At 33.0% G+C, this 15,573-nt stretch overlaps 1 protein-coding gene across 1 annotated transcript in view; it reads right to left on the minus strand.

Annotated features, from left to right (window-relative positions):
• Window positions 1-546: 546 nt before the first annotated feature.
• The window catches only part of LOC150102631 (transcriptional adapter 2-beta-like), a 348,460-nt gene continuing 333,433 nt past the window's right edge, over window positions 547-15,573 (minus strand). The window contains exon 20 of the mRNA XM_090398716.1: window positions 547-588. Coding sequence (XP_090254842.1) covers window positions 547-588 — 42 coding nt within the window. The remainder of the gene's footprint in view (window positions 589-15,573) is intronic.

Genomic DNA, 15,573 nt, shown 5'->3' on the forward strand with positions numbered 1-15,573 from the left:
GGAAAAGAATAAAGCAAACCGAAAGTTCCTAGCAAGTATGTCAGCTTGTGCCCTTAGAATATAAAGAGAAAAATGTAATTTTTCCCTGTATTCTCAGAGAATGTTTACACAGCGAAGCACCATGTAAAACTAGCTAAACAAAAGTCATGGGAAGACTTTGGTAAGAACATAGAAAATAAATATCAGGAAGGTGGCAAAATATTCTGGATTCTACAGAAGAAGCTTAGAAATGGAAGAAAGAGTGCTGTAAAATGAATCGGAGATGATAAAGGTGACATGAAAACTGAAGATAAAGATATTCTAGATATCTGGAGTAATTACTTTGAAAGACTGCTAAATGAAACAAGCAGTGTCAGCACGGTGGTAGAAAACTCCCAACAGGAATGCAGTCAAAAATACATATCCATACTTGAAGTAGAAAAAGTAATCAAAAACATAAAAGGTGGAAAGGCAGCTGAAGTAGATGAAATTTGGCCAATGCTCAAATATGGCAATAAAAGTTTTACAGTGATTGCATTGCATAATTCAGAAGGTTTGGTCAGAGGGTCAAATTCTAGATGATTGGAGTTGAACTCTCATAGCGCCCATCTATAAAAAGAGAAATAAAACTGAATACGAGAATTATAGAGGTATTTTCCTACTGAGTGTTCCTGGTAAGATTTATGCAAGCATAGTTGAGAAATGGCTACGAAAGATTGTAGAAGGGAGACCTGGTGAAGAACAAGCTGGATTCAGGCCAAATAGAAGTTGTTAGGATCAGATTTCACTTTAAGACAAATCATTGAGAAATCTTGGGAATATAACAAGTATTTGTATTTAAGTTTTGTGGATCTGGAAAAGACATATAACAAGTGTCAAGAGGAAAGCTCTTCAAAACACTACAGTCATATGGTGTAAATTGGACATTATATTGAGCAATACATAGTCCTATTTAAGCTATAAGTCAACAGTTAGAATTGAGAGAGGTATAGGAAGATGGTTTGAGGTCAAATCAGGTGTGTGACAAGGGGGTACACATTATCTCCACTGTTATTCATTATCTATATGGATCACATTATGAAGGATTAAGTGGTATTAAATCTGATATCAAAATTGATATCAGATCAACATCAATTATGTTAATCTCAGCTCTTTAATTTATACAGGTGATGTTATACTTTTGAATAAATCCAGTACAAGTCTGCAGGATTCTCTGACTAAATTGAATAACTGTTACAATAAATTTTGTATGAAAATCAGCAGTAGAAAAACAAAGATAATGAAAATAGGCAGAAACATTGACAACATCAACTGTATCCTGAATGGTGAACCTGTAGAATAAGTAAAACATTTTGTCTATTTAGGCACAATTTTTAGTGAAGATAGTCAATTAAATATGAAAATAGACAACAGAATTAATAAAGCTGGTATGGGGGAAATCAGCTGAATAAATTTATATGGAATGAGAAAGAAATTAGTCGAAACACTAAATTAGCTGTATACAAGACAGTGTTCAAATCAATTTTAACTTATGGATCTGAGAGCTGGGTTAGAAATAAAACACTTAATCAAATACTGGAGATCTCTGATATGAGAGTTCTGAGAAAGATTAGTGGAGTGAACAGATTGCATTAATGGCAGTATCAGATTAAAAATGAGGATATTAGGAAAGAACTTGCCATTGTTAGCATTCAAAAATAATTTAATAGAGCTAATCTCAGGTAGTATACTTAAATAGAATGGGAGAGGAAAGATTAGCAAAACAAGTGTTCTTTGCTAGGTTGGCAGGGAAACGACCCAGAGGAGGACCAAGATGTTGAATGTTGATGGGTTGATACAGTAAAAAGTTCCTTAAAATACAGAAATATAAGATCTAATTATCCTGTACATCCCCTCCCCCAGGGTACATATAAGAAATTTGGAGATGTATTCTTTGATTGAAGTATTATTAAGAATTTGTAAAAAAAAAGCTTTATAATTACCAACAGGAAGTCACTCGAACATTTTGAACCAGAAAGCTATACAACTGGCAAGAAAGTGCTAGTACTGAGTATCTACACTTCCTTTCAGAACTTAAAAAAAAAAAAAAAAAAAAAAAACCTAGTGTATTTTGTTTGTAACATTACTTAACACTGTGTCTGTAAAATAAAGGCATCCTTATATTGCAGAATCAGTAACCATTTGCAACTTAATGCTGGCAGAAAGTAAAAGAGAGAGAATAAATAAAATGTTGGTTCGTATCAGTTTTTTTGTTAACTTTTTTTTGCAATTACTTGTACATTAATTTGCAAATTTCTGTACTCTATATTATACATCAGATTCTTCATGAGAAAACTTACAGTGATATTTCCTGAATATGCCTGCAATTTCAGTAGTCAGGATTATATGTTAAAGCACAGTCCTTGGATTCAAAGCAAGATCTTTACTTTATATATAAAGTATTGTTAATTTGGAAACTAGCACAGCAGAAAGCACATTAGTAGTAGTTCTGTATAGAGGCATCTCACTAAATAATTCTGATATACTACATAGAATGCATCATCAGAAAAATGTTCACATGGTTGTCAAGGAAAACACTATAATTTCAGTATGATCATTTTGAATTAGAACTGAAATGTTACATACCTTGTATGAATGCCATAAACTATCAAAAAAGAAATTTAAGAAAGATAACATTAAGATTTGAAGATGTAAAAAGATGCAAAAATGTGATCATTATAAACATAAGGATAACATTAAATTATTCTAAATGTATTTTTCTATTAGAAATTAAAATTATTTTATTTTACTTTTTCTTGTATCACACTGATCATGAAATTCTGAAATGGCAGTGCAAAGGATATTCTCCTAGTTGAAATCCTTCCCACAATTCTTCCACATATGGTATTGAAGAGACAGAGATGCTTGGCAGTGAAAACAGTAGTAGTGTGAGAGATGAAGAGGAACAGCGAAATTGGGGGAGCCCAGGTGGACAGGGAGACATGGAAAAGGGAGAGTGGATGTTGAAAGGATGACACCAAGAATATAATTTCTTGGCATCTTAAATTTATAGTATAACCAGATGAAAAACTTTCAACATCTATCTCTAATCCAGAGTATTTTAGCAATAAGGTGTGACACCTTTTGGCTACTTGTATATGGGAATATGACTTCTGCATTACTTCAACCTTGGTATCCTTGGTAGGATGCGGTGATTAATACACTTGGATGGCAATGTTGTAGTAAATGAAGTCCTAACTGAGGCTTGGCTATTGCTGTTACCCACTTGCCATGATCAGAGCTTTAATAGCTCAGTAACATCTTATCCCTACACTGTCCTCTACAAATAACGGGGAAGATGAAAAGCATTCTTGCTTTGCCCCTTTAAGCCAGTCCTTATAAGGACTTGGTATCCCATCTCAGTCTGATTCCCAGTGATGAGACTTCAATAAAGGTCGAAACTGTTCTGGATAGTGACCCTTCCATATAACATTATACATGTCCATAAGGATATGTGCTTTGCATTATGGGATACTAAAGCAAGTGATGCAAAGTCATTAGCCTCTATATACGAGTTGCCCAGTTATGAAGTTATTTCATTATGCTTTGCATTATGGGATACTAAAGCAAGTGATGCGAAGTCATTAGTCTCTATATACGAGTTGCCCAGTCATGAAGTTATTTCATGTGCAAACTTTGTCTGCTTACACTTGGATAAAGAATAAAACCAAGAGTATAATTTCTTGGCATCTTATTTTATGGATATTCTCCTTCTTCTGACTGTGACATGCAGATAATTCTTCCACATATGGTATTGAAGAGACAGAAGTGCTTGGCAGTGAAACAGTAACAGTGTGAGAGATGAAGAGAGAATGGGAATGCAAGAGGAAGAAGTAAATGGGGAGGGGGAGCCTGGGTGGACAGGGAGACATGGCATAGGGAGAATAGATGTTGAAAACAGTAGTGAATGTGTGTATGAAGATGGAATACATTATGATATAGGTGGGGAAGTTGAGAAGGAGCAAATATATGGTAAGTGGTGATAAAGGTGATTGGGTAGGTGTGTTGGAGAAATCACAACCAACAAGCGGCTTGGATAGGACTGGTTATAGACCTAAAAATGAATTACTGTGTTTGTTTACAAATGCCAGAAGTATCAGAAATAAGGGAGATGAAATGGTTTCACTGATTGAGTTCATTCGCCCCAAAATCATTGGAATAAGTGAAACACATTTGAATGAAGATGATATTATAACAGAAATAGAAATGGAAGGATACAGTATTTTTTTCTTGTCCTTTCTATTGATAGAAAGGACAAGAAGGGAGGGGGAGAATGCTGCTGATGATAGCAGGGGAATTATGCCCACATAAGGTAGATATGAAAGAGGGAAATAGTGGCAATGGTTATCAGGCACTGTGATATAATGTAGAGGTTGACAGGAAGACATATTTAGTTGGATGTTGTTATAGCCCAGGGAATGTGAAGGGTGGTAATGAAGAAATGTATAAACAGCTTGGGTTAGTGAACAAAGGAAGGGTAATTATTATGGGTAATTTTAATTATCAGTATAGACTGAAATGAAGAGAGTATTTAGGAAAAAAATAAAATGAATTTCTCAAGCTCTTGAGAGATAACTATCTCAGGCAGCATGTAAAAGAGGGCACACGAGGATCAAGAGTTTTAGATCTGACCATTTCATCAGAGGATGTAATTGTGAGTGGGGGTTTCACACTTTCCTCCAGTGGTGAGAGTGATCGTAAAGTTATCACCTGGGTTGTGGCAGCTATATGCAGACTTTTGTGAGGAAAGGATATATGTGAAATTATAAGACCGGTGGAATGAGGAGTTGAGTGATAAGGAAATAAATGCTGCTTGGGAACTGACAGAGAAATGCATCAGTGTGTGAATGTATTGGCCAAAAGGCTGAATAAAGTAGATGTAAAATGGATGAATGAGAAACTTAAACATGAAATCTGTAAGAAGAAGAAGATACTTTGGAAGTAGTACAAGATCAATAATGGTAATAATCAGTTACATGAAGAGTATAAAGAACAAGCCAGGAGAGTGACTTGGTAAGGAAAACAAAAGTTCAGTATGAGCAGAAATTGGCAAATCAGGTGAAAAAAAACCCTAGAGAGTTTTTTTAGATATGTGGCAAGTAGTAGGAAGAATGATCAGTGTAAGATGATGTTAATGAGTGCAAATGGAAGAATGCTAACTGCTGCAGAAGACATTGTTGAGTTATTCAATGATCAATGTATAAGTATTTTATCCTGATCAGGGTGGTCACAAGGAACTTAAGTGTAGAGGTCATAGGAGAGGGTGACTTAATTGTGAGTAAGCAGGAGGTATTTGAGGAAATAAATAAGCTTGATGTCAATAAGGCAATAGGATTTGATGACATATCACCATGCATCCTAAGGGAATATTCCAGGGGAATGCCTGTTTAATAAGAGTCTTACAACAGCACAGGTTCCAAGGGAGTGGAAGGAGGATAAAATTGTTCGACTGCATAAAGGTGGTGATAAGGCTGTAGCTTTAAATTATAGGCCAAGCTATATATCTGGAGTTTTGGTGAAAGTACTGGAGAGATTGGTGAGAAGTAGGATACAGAAATGGGTTGATAACAGCAGCATTCTCTGTGGTTATCAGCATGGGTTTGTGAGAGGGAGATTGTGTTTTACTGACTTACTTATTCACTATAACAAGGTGACAAATACCTTGGACAGGGAGATGCACATACAGTGGTGTACTTGGATTTTGCAAAAGCTTTTGAGAGACTGTCACATGACAAACTGTTAAATAGATGGAAACACATGGGATTGTGTCACATACTTCTGGGTTAGATCAGTGACTGGCTGTCAGATAGGTATCAGAAAGTTGTGTATGGGGTGCAGTATCCCGAAGGAGGAAGTTCACTAGCGGTGTATCGCATGGGCCAGTTTGGGACTATTGTTGTTCAATTTGTATGTTAATGATATTAGAGTGGGTTTAACTAGTGATATGCAGCTATTTGCAGATGATGCAAAATTGGAGAGAGCAACACAGAATCAAGCAGATTGCATGAATGGGCAGGGTAAACAGGACTATCAATTCAATCTTGCGAAGTGTATGGTTTTGAGATTTGGTAAGCATGATGGTATGCAAAGTACACACTTGGTGGGGGAACTTTAAAGGAAGTAGAGGAGATGAGAGATCCAGGACTGATGGTGGACAAGGACCTGTCAGGGGCCATGACAGCATTGCACAAGTTGTGAAGACATCACATTGGATAATGGCAATGATGAGGACTCTGACATGGTGAAATAGAGAGTTTATGATGCCATTCTAGAAGGCCTTGATCAGGCCTCATATGGATTATTGGACAGAGAGATTTGGTTGTCAGATTTTCATGGTGATGAGGATATGTTGAAAAGGATCCAGAGAAAATTCATCCTCTTTATATAGTTTCCATTGCTGGAAACTGTATAAAGAGGATATGAGTAGAGGAGTGAGAAGCACATTCTTTGCATGGAGTGGTTAGTGAGTGGAATGCATTGCCTGCGTGTGTTTTGAATGTAGACACACAGAATCAGTTTAAGGCATAGTTGGATGAGCATTGTGTGCAGTAGTGTGTACTTTCCACTCTCTGACTCCATGGAGGTTGGATGATGATGATGATAATATCATAACTATTATTATAAAGGATAACACTAGTTTGATGGAATTTCTAATGGTCCAAGGCTGTGTTAAAATTATGATAGAAGCTTGGCAGTCTTAGTAAATTAAACTTGAACATTATATCCTCTGTTAACTTCAATAAAATTTCAGTCAATTCAGTATGAAAAAAAAAAAATGTATATAAATAATTTTAAAGACTGAAGACACATAAGCATTTACTATAGTTCTGTCAGAATAAACTTTGACAAAATTTCCATTTTATGTGTAAGTTTATCTTGATAATATTATGAGTAGCAGTAGTTTTATACTACTGGATTAATGACAGCATTGTGTTGTATTACATTAATAACTCATTATAAAGAAAGTAACTAAAGCAAGGTATAAAGGTTATTTATTCTTCTTATACTAATTAGTGCATGATATGAGTTGAAATGCATTGTGTAAAGTGAACAAATTGGGATATCAATCATTAGCAAAATAAAACATCTTTAATTATATAAATATATATATATTTACAGATATAAAAATAAATAAATTTTAAACTTATCATGCACAATAATTAAATATTAATTTACAAACACAGATTTTCATATACAAGAAGCGAATCAATTTTAGATAAAATATATCTATAACACCACTGCAAATTACACATTCAAAATGTTAAGGCAAAATTAACATCTCATCACAAATATTCTATCTCTGAGTTAAAATAAAAGCAGTTCATACAGCAAAACTATTAAAGTTTTTAAGCAGCATAAAACAAAAGTTATACTTCAGAATCAAAGAAAATCCAGTTCACACAGTTTCATTTTTTCATAATTCCAAATTTTTGTATTTCATCAGCACCCCCCCCCCCCCCCACAAGCTCTGAGATTTTATGATAAGCATGTGCAAAATTACCATAACATTCACACACAAATATTCAGCTTTTGGCTTTTCACTTTTTTTTAATGAAAATTCGATTATCATTCAGTATGGAGAACTAAATCACGAAAAAACAGATGTAACAACAGTGTGATACAATTTCTTTATAAGAAAATGTTGACATTTCATTGATATCAAGCTGCTCAAAATATTCTCAACAGTTAGATTTGCATGTTTGTTGAACAAGTCATTTTCAATGAACTTAAATTTCAAATACAGCAAGATGAACGTCATTATGATAGTTTTCTAAATGTAGACCTTATTTGTATACCTGGTAACAAAATAAAATACTGATTCTAAAAATCAACAAACCCATATTTTATAATTTCTACAAAAGTCCAACATTAGCATTTTACACAGTTAAGCAATATTAGGTGATTTTCTCCAGAAACATCTAGTTGTACAATGTTCACAGAATTTATAATGCAGAATGCTAAGAAATATATCCAACTCTTTACAAAGGTAAATTTAATAATTTTTCTTATTTATCTATGAATTAATAATAATCAAAACATTTAACAGTAAGCTATAAATGTCTCAATGATATAATGAAAATCATTAAAATAAGAATAAAAATTAAATGTGTCTAATCCAAAGTAACTCTCCACTGAAAGGGTCATGTGAAATAACATGTTAAAATTAAGAGTTCGATTAATCATTTTTGAACCTTTGAACAGTTTAATGAAAATACTAAATTGAATAAAGTATATATTACCAGCAAACACATTGAAGTATAATAAAATTTGCTTGTTTTTTATCTAATGTATTTTGCTTCAATGTATAAGAAATACTGAGTGACTTAAAACATAACGAGTTTTTCTAGAAGTAAGAGTTAGTCTGTGGAACAGTTACTTAGATATAGAAATATTGTTTTAAAACTATAACAAAAATGAACTAGGCCTTATGAATTTTACAAGAAAATTTTAAGATAAGAAAGAATGCAGCTAACCTAAAATGAATGTAAAAGGAATTAACAAGGAAAGAAGTGATTAAGTAGAAGGGGGGAGGGAGGGAGGGAAGAGAAATATTTTAAAAATCAAGTAACAGTGAACTTTTTTTGGAATTTATGACAGAAGAAAATATAGACCTTACATGTTTAAGAAAATGAGTGAAGTTTGGATAGTAAAGCATCCAAACAAAACACCTGTCTCTTATGATCAATGGCAATATTAGATACATTAAATATTTCAGTTATGTTGAATTTGATTTAAACGGTATTGAATCGAACGCAGATTGATAAGAAAATAACTATTTATTAACTTAAAAGCTAATATTTTGTTGGTATTATATCCAGCATCTTCAGAGCACACAAACAAAGTTTGTTACAAATGCGAGACAACCACAATCTGGTGTAACAGTGGGGCTAGTATAAGTAATTGCAGCATGCAACACAAGACTAAAGTATTAATAAGGTGCCATCTAAGTTAAAAAAAATTTCAGTTATGTATCAAATTAGTGAAATATGATATCCTTTCTATTGTATGTTTGTATGTGCACTTAGATTTCCTTTTCCATATCCATTTTGATGTACAGGGGGATGATGCATTTGAAATAACGTTCCTCATCTATTGATACTTCAGCCACACATAGATGAGATGCCTGATAAGTAGTAGGGATGTTTGTCATAAATATTGTTATAATTTTAAGACTAAGATATATACAACTTGGCAAGATGAATATGTTAAAATTTGTTATACAGTTGCATAAATGATACTAATAGAGAAACTTTTGATAGAGATGTAATGTAGTGGATTTGTTTTGAAAGCATATAATTTCATTAACTATTTATTAGATATATACAGAGTAATTTTTTATTATACAAATTTTATTCTTCTAATCTTTAATACTAGCTTTACTGTAATACTGCTCATTTTCTCTCCTCGAAAAAAATAAAATAAAATAACTGTAACATAAGCAGGACTTCAATGCAGAGCTCAGTTACTAAATGCGAACCTATGTTACATGGAAACATTGCATATATGTTAGTCTTAAAATGATAACATTTATGACAAACATCCTTACTACTTATCAGTCATCTCATCTGTGTGTGGTGGCTGAAGTATCAATAGATGAGGAACATTATTTCAAACATCATTTCCATATAGAGAAACATCAAATGTATATTATTGCTTCAAACCCCCCCCCCATTGTTTTAAACTTTTTTATTTGTGCAGTAGGCTAGTGGACGCATGCATCATTTAATCAGGAGTACAGCATAATTTTATCCCACAAGTCTGGTATGTTTGTAGATTGCTTGTGTTTTCTGGCTAGTCTGTTTACAGAAGGAATAACTTTCTCCTCCATGAAACTAGTAAACTCATATTCAATTGAAAAGCCTTAATATATGTCATTTTTGTTCTATTATAGGAAGTTAACTCATTACTTTCCAACCAGAAGGTAAATGGTGTTATGCCGATTGCATTATGGAGACAATTTCATGTATATTCAATGTGCTGAGAATTCACATAAATTAATACTATTTTATATATATATAAAAAATATCCTCCTTAAAAGGTCTAGTAGGAAAATCTTCCCCTTACATTAAAAATTCAATGGACTTCGCTTCTAAAATCAAAGATATAAAGCTGAAGAATTCCGATATTATGGCAAGCTTTGATGTTGTGGCACTTTTTACAAAAGTTCCAACGAAGATGTTCTCAGCATTTTAAAAAACAAGATCTCTAAAAAGATTTCTGCTCTCCTCTCACACTGTATTAGTTCAGGGTATTTTAAGTTTGAAGAGAAAATTTATAAACAAAAAGGACTAACTATGGGTAGTCCCCTGTCTCCAATACTGGCCAACATTTTCTTCGAGGATTTCGAGGAAAAACCCATCTCTAAAGCAACAAGATATATTCCTTATTTGGGAGCATGGTGTAGAGAATCTTCACATCTTCCTAAATTATTTAAACAACTCCCACCAAGACATAAAATTGACCGTCGAGATTGAAGAAAATGGTTCCCTTTCATTTCTAGACATGAAGCTTACTAAGATGTCTGATTCTTTAAGGATTTCAATTTTCAGGAAATCAACACACACGGATAGATACCTACATGCATCCTCACATCACTATCCCGCACAAAAGTTAGGTATCATTTCCACATTGGCTCACCATGCTCGCTTAGCATTGTCCAATGAACAAGAACTAAAAAATGAACTAAAATATCTAGAAAGAACTTTCTTAAATAATGGATACTCTTCCAAAAACATTAAGAGGCAACTATACCAGCGGCATCGAAATAACACAGAGATCCCTAACAACCCCAAGGGTTATATTTCTTTACCATACATCAGCTCGCTCTCCCAGAAACTAGGAAGAATTTTGAAAAAATTTAATATAAAAACGTGTTTTTCAACTCTTCCAAAACCAAGGTCAGTTCTAAGCCACCCAAAACAAGCCCATAACCATCTTCAGTTCCCTGGTGTATATAAAATAATATGCGATTGTGGGAGGCCAGACTGAGAAGTCAATCCTCCTACGACTAGAGGAACATCAGAGAGACAATTCATACAATAGAATCAGAGCAAGTGCACTCTCACGTCAAGTCTTATTTTCAGTGAACACAAACGATCAAGGCTGCCAACACGGAGTAGATTGGAACGCAACATCAAACGTTTATATTTTTCAGTATGAAGTGGAACGACGCATAGTTGAATCCAAAGAAATTGTCCTAGGCCCTTTTCACATCAACAGCAACCTCAGTTATAGTCTACCTGACTCGCATAGTTCTGCCATTAGATACTGGCGTGCACATGAACTCATACGCTCGTATTTACACAATAATAGAACTACAGAACAGACTATAACGACAATTCAAACTTAACTTCAGTTTACAATTTCCATTAAATTAACTTGTTATCTATTTTCCCGGTTTCAGTCAGTCAGTAAAAAAAAAAAAAGATGAACATATCTAATCACCAAGTCAATGTAACTAATGATCATATATATATATATATATATATATAGAAATCAAGTGACTGGTGTATTCATATGAAAATGACAATTTTGGATGATCAATTATTTAGGAAGATAATTAATATCTCATAAATTTATTATCTGTTATCTCATAAATACATAATAATTTGTTATCTCATAAATACATAATAATTTGTTATCTCATAAATACATAATAATTGTACTGATTCACATGCAATGGGATATAAATGTTTAATGTATTTAGTTTAATCTAGACTTGTTTTTGCTGACAGTATTAAGTTATGTTTATTTCAAGATACTGAGTGCTTCATTTACATTTAACCAGCATTTATTTATTTATTTTTTTTATAACTGAATGAAATGCTAAAACATTTTCACGGAAAAGTTAACTTTATTAATGCATGATAAATTACACATAAATTTAGTTATATTTTAAATTAAAAGTTAATCACAACATTATGCATGGTACAGTATAACAAATTACTCCTAGTTTACATCTTATAACTAACAGTCAAGCACATTAAATTATTTTAGTTTGTGAACCATGTAAGTCCTAATCATTAAGAACAGTCAAGTAATATTGGCATGAATAATAATGAAGATTTATGTGTTATTCTCAAGAATAAATATTGTACTATCATCATGACCTGAATATAACATACTCAGTTGGAATATTTAGAATGAGCAGTAATGCAACCAAGACTATGCAATATCAATGCATTACAACTGTTAATAGGTTTTTGGAGGAGAAAAGTACCAGTCAATGTTTCCAGAAGAAGAAGAAGAAAATTACATTACCTTCATCAAAGAGGCTAATTTGTTATCAGCTGAAAAGATGAACAAAAGTTTCCCATGTATTTGATGGAATTCAAATACATGGGAAATGACACCTCAAAGTAAGAACATCAACTATTGGAAGCAGGAGTTAATGAAATTTTCCATAAGAGGAAAAGATAGACCACAATTTTCAAAGAAAAAAAATCATTTCAGGGGAAATTAAGTTTACTACTGTTGTTAAACACAGTTTGTTTTTAGATTACTGTTGAGGTATATTACACAACAATTATTCCAAATAATTAAATGCATTTGGGATTAGCTTATGTGGTCATAATTTTTTTTTTCTTTTTGTAGCAACATCTTCAAATTCTGGATATGTATTCCTCAAAGGGGTGCAGAGGATATACCTTAAAAGTACATGATCAGTTTACTAACTTCTTACTGAAAATTTTCCTCTAAATGAGTTTATTTGGAAGACACCAATATTGTCATATCTTATATTTAGGTCTTCTAAGGCACTTCACTAATCCTAATAGATCCTGACCTTCCCCTAAGTATTTTCTTACCATTGTAGTGTTAAACATGTTCTGCTAATCTTTCTTCCCCATTCTTTTTAATACGACCACACTGTCTTAAATTAGATATGCTCATACATTCTACAATGCTAACAATGTCAATTCCTTCTTTTTTAGTATGATTTTGTCATTGATGCTCTCTGTTTGCAACTAATTTTTCTCAAAACTCTCATATCTATGGTCTCTAGTCTTTGACCAGTATCTAACCCAACTCTCATATAAGGTATAGGAATTTGGATGTTTGAACATTGCCTTGTATCCAGCTAAGTTAGTTTTGACTAATTTCACTCTTATCCATATAAATTTATTCAGTTGATTCCCCACCATAGCAACTTGACTCGTCCTTGTCTTCTATCTATTTCTGTTATTTAATTTGCCACCTTTGTTAAAAAGCATGACTAATAAGTGAAATATTTTACTGCTACATTCTGCATATTCTTATCAAAGTCTCCATATCTTCTATATTCTTACCAGTCCTTGCATGACTTTTATTTAGCTACTTATTATTTTTTTATTTGTTCATGCTGATTTACTTGCTAGGAATTTTATGGAGTGGAGTTTTATTTTGTTTGAAGTCTATCGAGTTGCAGTAATTTGAATTCGTTTACCTTAACTTCAGAAAAAAATAGATGAGTAACTTTTTCTCCTGAATGTGCAAAGAAAAATCTTTTGTAATTAATTCTAAACAATATATGTGTGTGTGTGCACATGCATGTGGTTCTGGATGCATCCCTAAAGGGAAAGTATTGTTCAATTGGCTTTCATAACTTTGCCTAACTACATAAAACTGAATCTGATGAAAACAGAATAGATGTATTATACTTTGTATGGTTTTGGTAATTAGTTGGAATGTTTACTTGGATGAGTTAGGTAAAAAATAAATCTATGCTTGTTTTTTAAAAAAAGAGACTATCTTTTTTGCACAGACAAGTATTCCCCCCCCTCCCCCCTCAAAACTTGGGTTTATAACTCCATAGCGCAAAAATTAACTGTAGAACACACACTATTTCAGACATCATAATATACCTGTTAGGACTACAGAATGGTGGCACTTGTCTATAGTAATCTCTACCCTAAGTCTTGATTCAATTATAGTTTTTTACTCATAATCTTGAGCCCTAGATACTCCCTTTGGAAGTAAGGATTAGTCCCTATTAGAGCACTGATTAGGTTTCAAAGAAATCTGTGACAGGTCATTGAGCCTAACAAAGGAAAATGGTGTATGTGTGTATATATGTAAAACCTTACACTACTGTTTCTCAACTGACTGACTGTTATAGTGCTAGTTTATAAAGTGAAATATAAGCATGGCATTTGATTTTAAAAAGCATAAAAGAAAAAAGCATATGTAAAACTTCTAGAAAGTAAACTGATAGGTGCTGTGAGATAGTGAAGAGAAAAATAAAAACAACTAAGCATAAAAGTATGTACACAAAAGTCATAGAAGGACTTTGTTAAGAATATAAAGGATAAATATTTAGAGGTCTTGGAATATAACTTCTGGAGGTTAATGCAAAAGCATGAGCCGTAGCTCAGTCGGTATAGACGAAGTCCTTTGGTCGGAAAGACCTGGATTTGATTCCTGTCTAAGACGCGAGGAACAGTTATCTGATCTCTTTCGACTAAAGGTGAGTTAGCTAGTCTCACAGAGGTAGAAGGTTTTTGGTCTCTCAGAACAGGCAAACTGGCCAGTAGAATAAACACAATTTACAGACAAGAATACTTGGAGGCATAGGGGTAACCTCCTTATCCTTGTATTATGGTTAGGAAATCCAAGGATACTTGGAAGGCTATGAGTGCTTAAGTGCCTGTTAAAGTATTGGTGGATGGAATGCAAAAGCAAATATAGAGGAAAAAGTGCAGTAAAACAAATCAGAGATGATAAAAACAAATTGCAAATAAGGATATTCAAGATACTGGAGTAAATACTTTGAGAGATTCTTAAATGAGATAAGCAGCTAGAGAACATTGGTAGAAAATATTCAAGAGGAATAAATATCAATACTTAAAGCAGGAAAAAAAAGTAATCAGAAACGATATGTAGAAAGACCTGGATTAGATGATATTCATCCAGAAATGCTCAGCTGTTGAGGTATAAACGTTTTATAGTGGCTACACTGCATAATTCAGAAGGCTTGGTCACAAGGTTCAATTGTAGTAGATCTTTCATATTAACTCTCTATAAAATGAGAAATAAAACCAAATGTGAGAATTCAAAATAATATGCTTTGAGCAAAGCACTGCATTTCTGTTGAAAGTTTTTGGCAAATATCTACATCATTTTAAGACACTAATATGACTTAGAAAACAAAGTAAAGAGAATTTACACCAATTATCATTTTACAGAACCTAGAAGATTAAGAGTTGTTAATGCACTTTGTTAATGGGCATCTGCAAATTCTGATTTTGCATGTACACTTTATTTACTGATGAAGTGATTAACTCAATAATGCATGATCAATGCTCCTATGATCCTTTATAGGTTGGAAAAAAAAATTTGTTCAACAGTCGAAATGAACTTCCAGTATCGATTTTTAGTAAATGTATTGGTGTTGACTTACTAGAAACCATTTGATGGCACAATATGCGTTCTTGTTCATCTAGGTGGGTTATTCATTTTTGCAACATTGCAAATTTAAGTGGATGACATAATGATAAAATTAATATATAGTAATGCAGTGTTTCTCAAAATGTGGTATGTGTATCCCCTGGGGTACATGAAAGGTCTTCAGGGGATACA

This window comes from Typopeltis vanoorti, chromosome 10 (assembly GCF_054136105.1).
Source record: "Typopeltis vanoorti isolate ZY-2024b chromosome 10, IOZ_Tvanoo_1.0, whole genome shotgun sequence".
Taxonomy (NCBI): domain Eukaryota; kingdom Metazoa; phylum Arthropoda; class Arachnida; order Uropygi; family Thelyphonidae; genus Typopeltis; species Typopeltis vanoorti.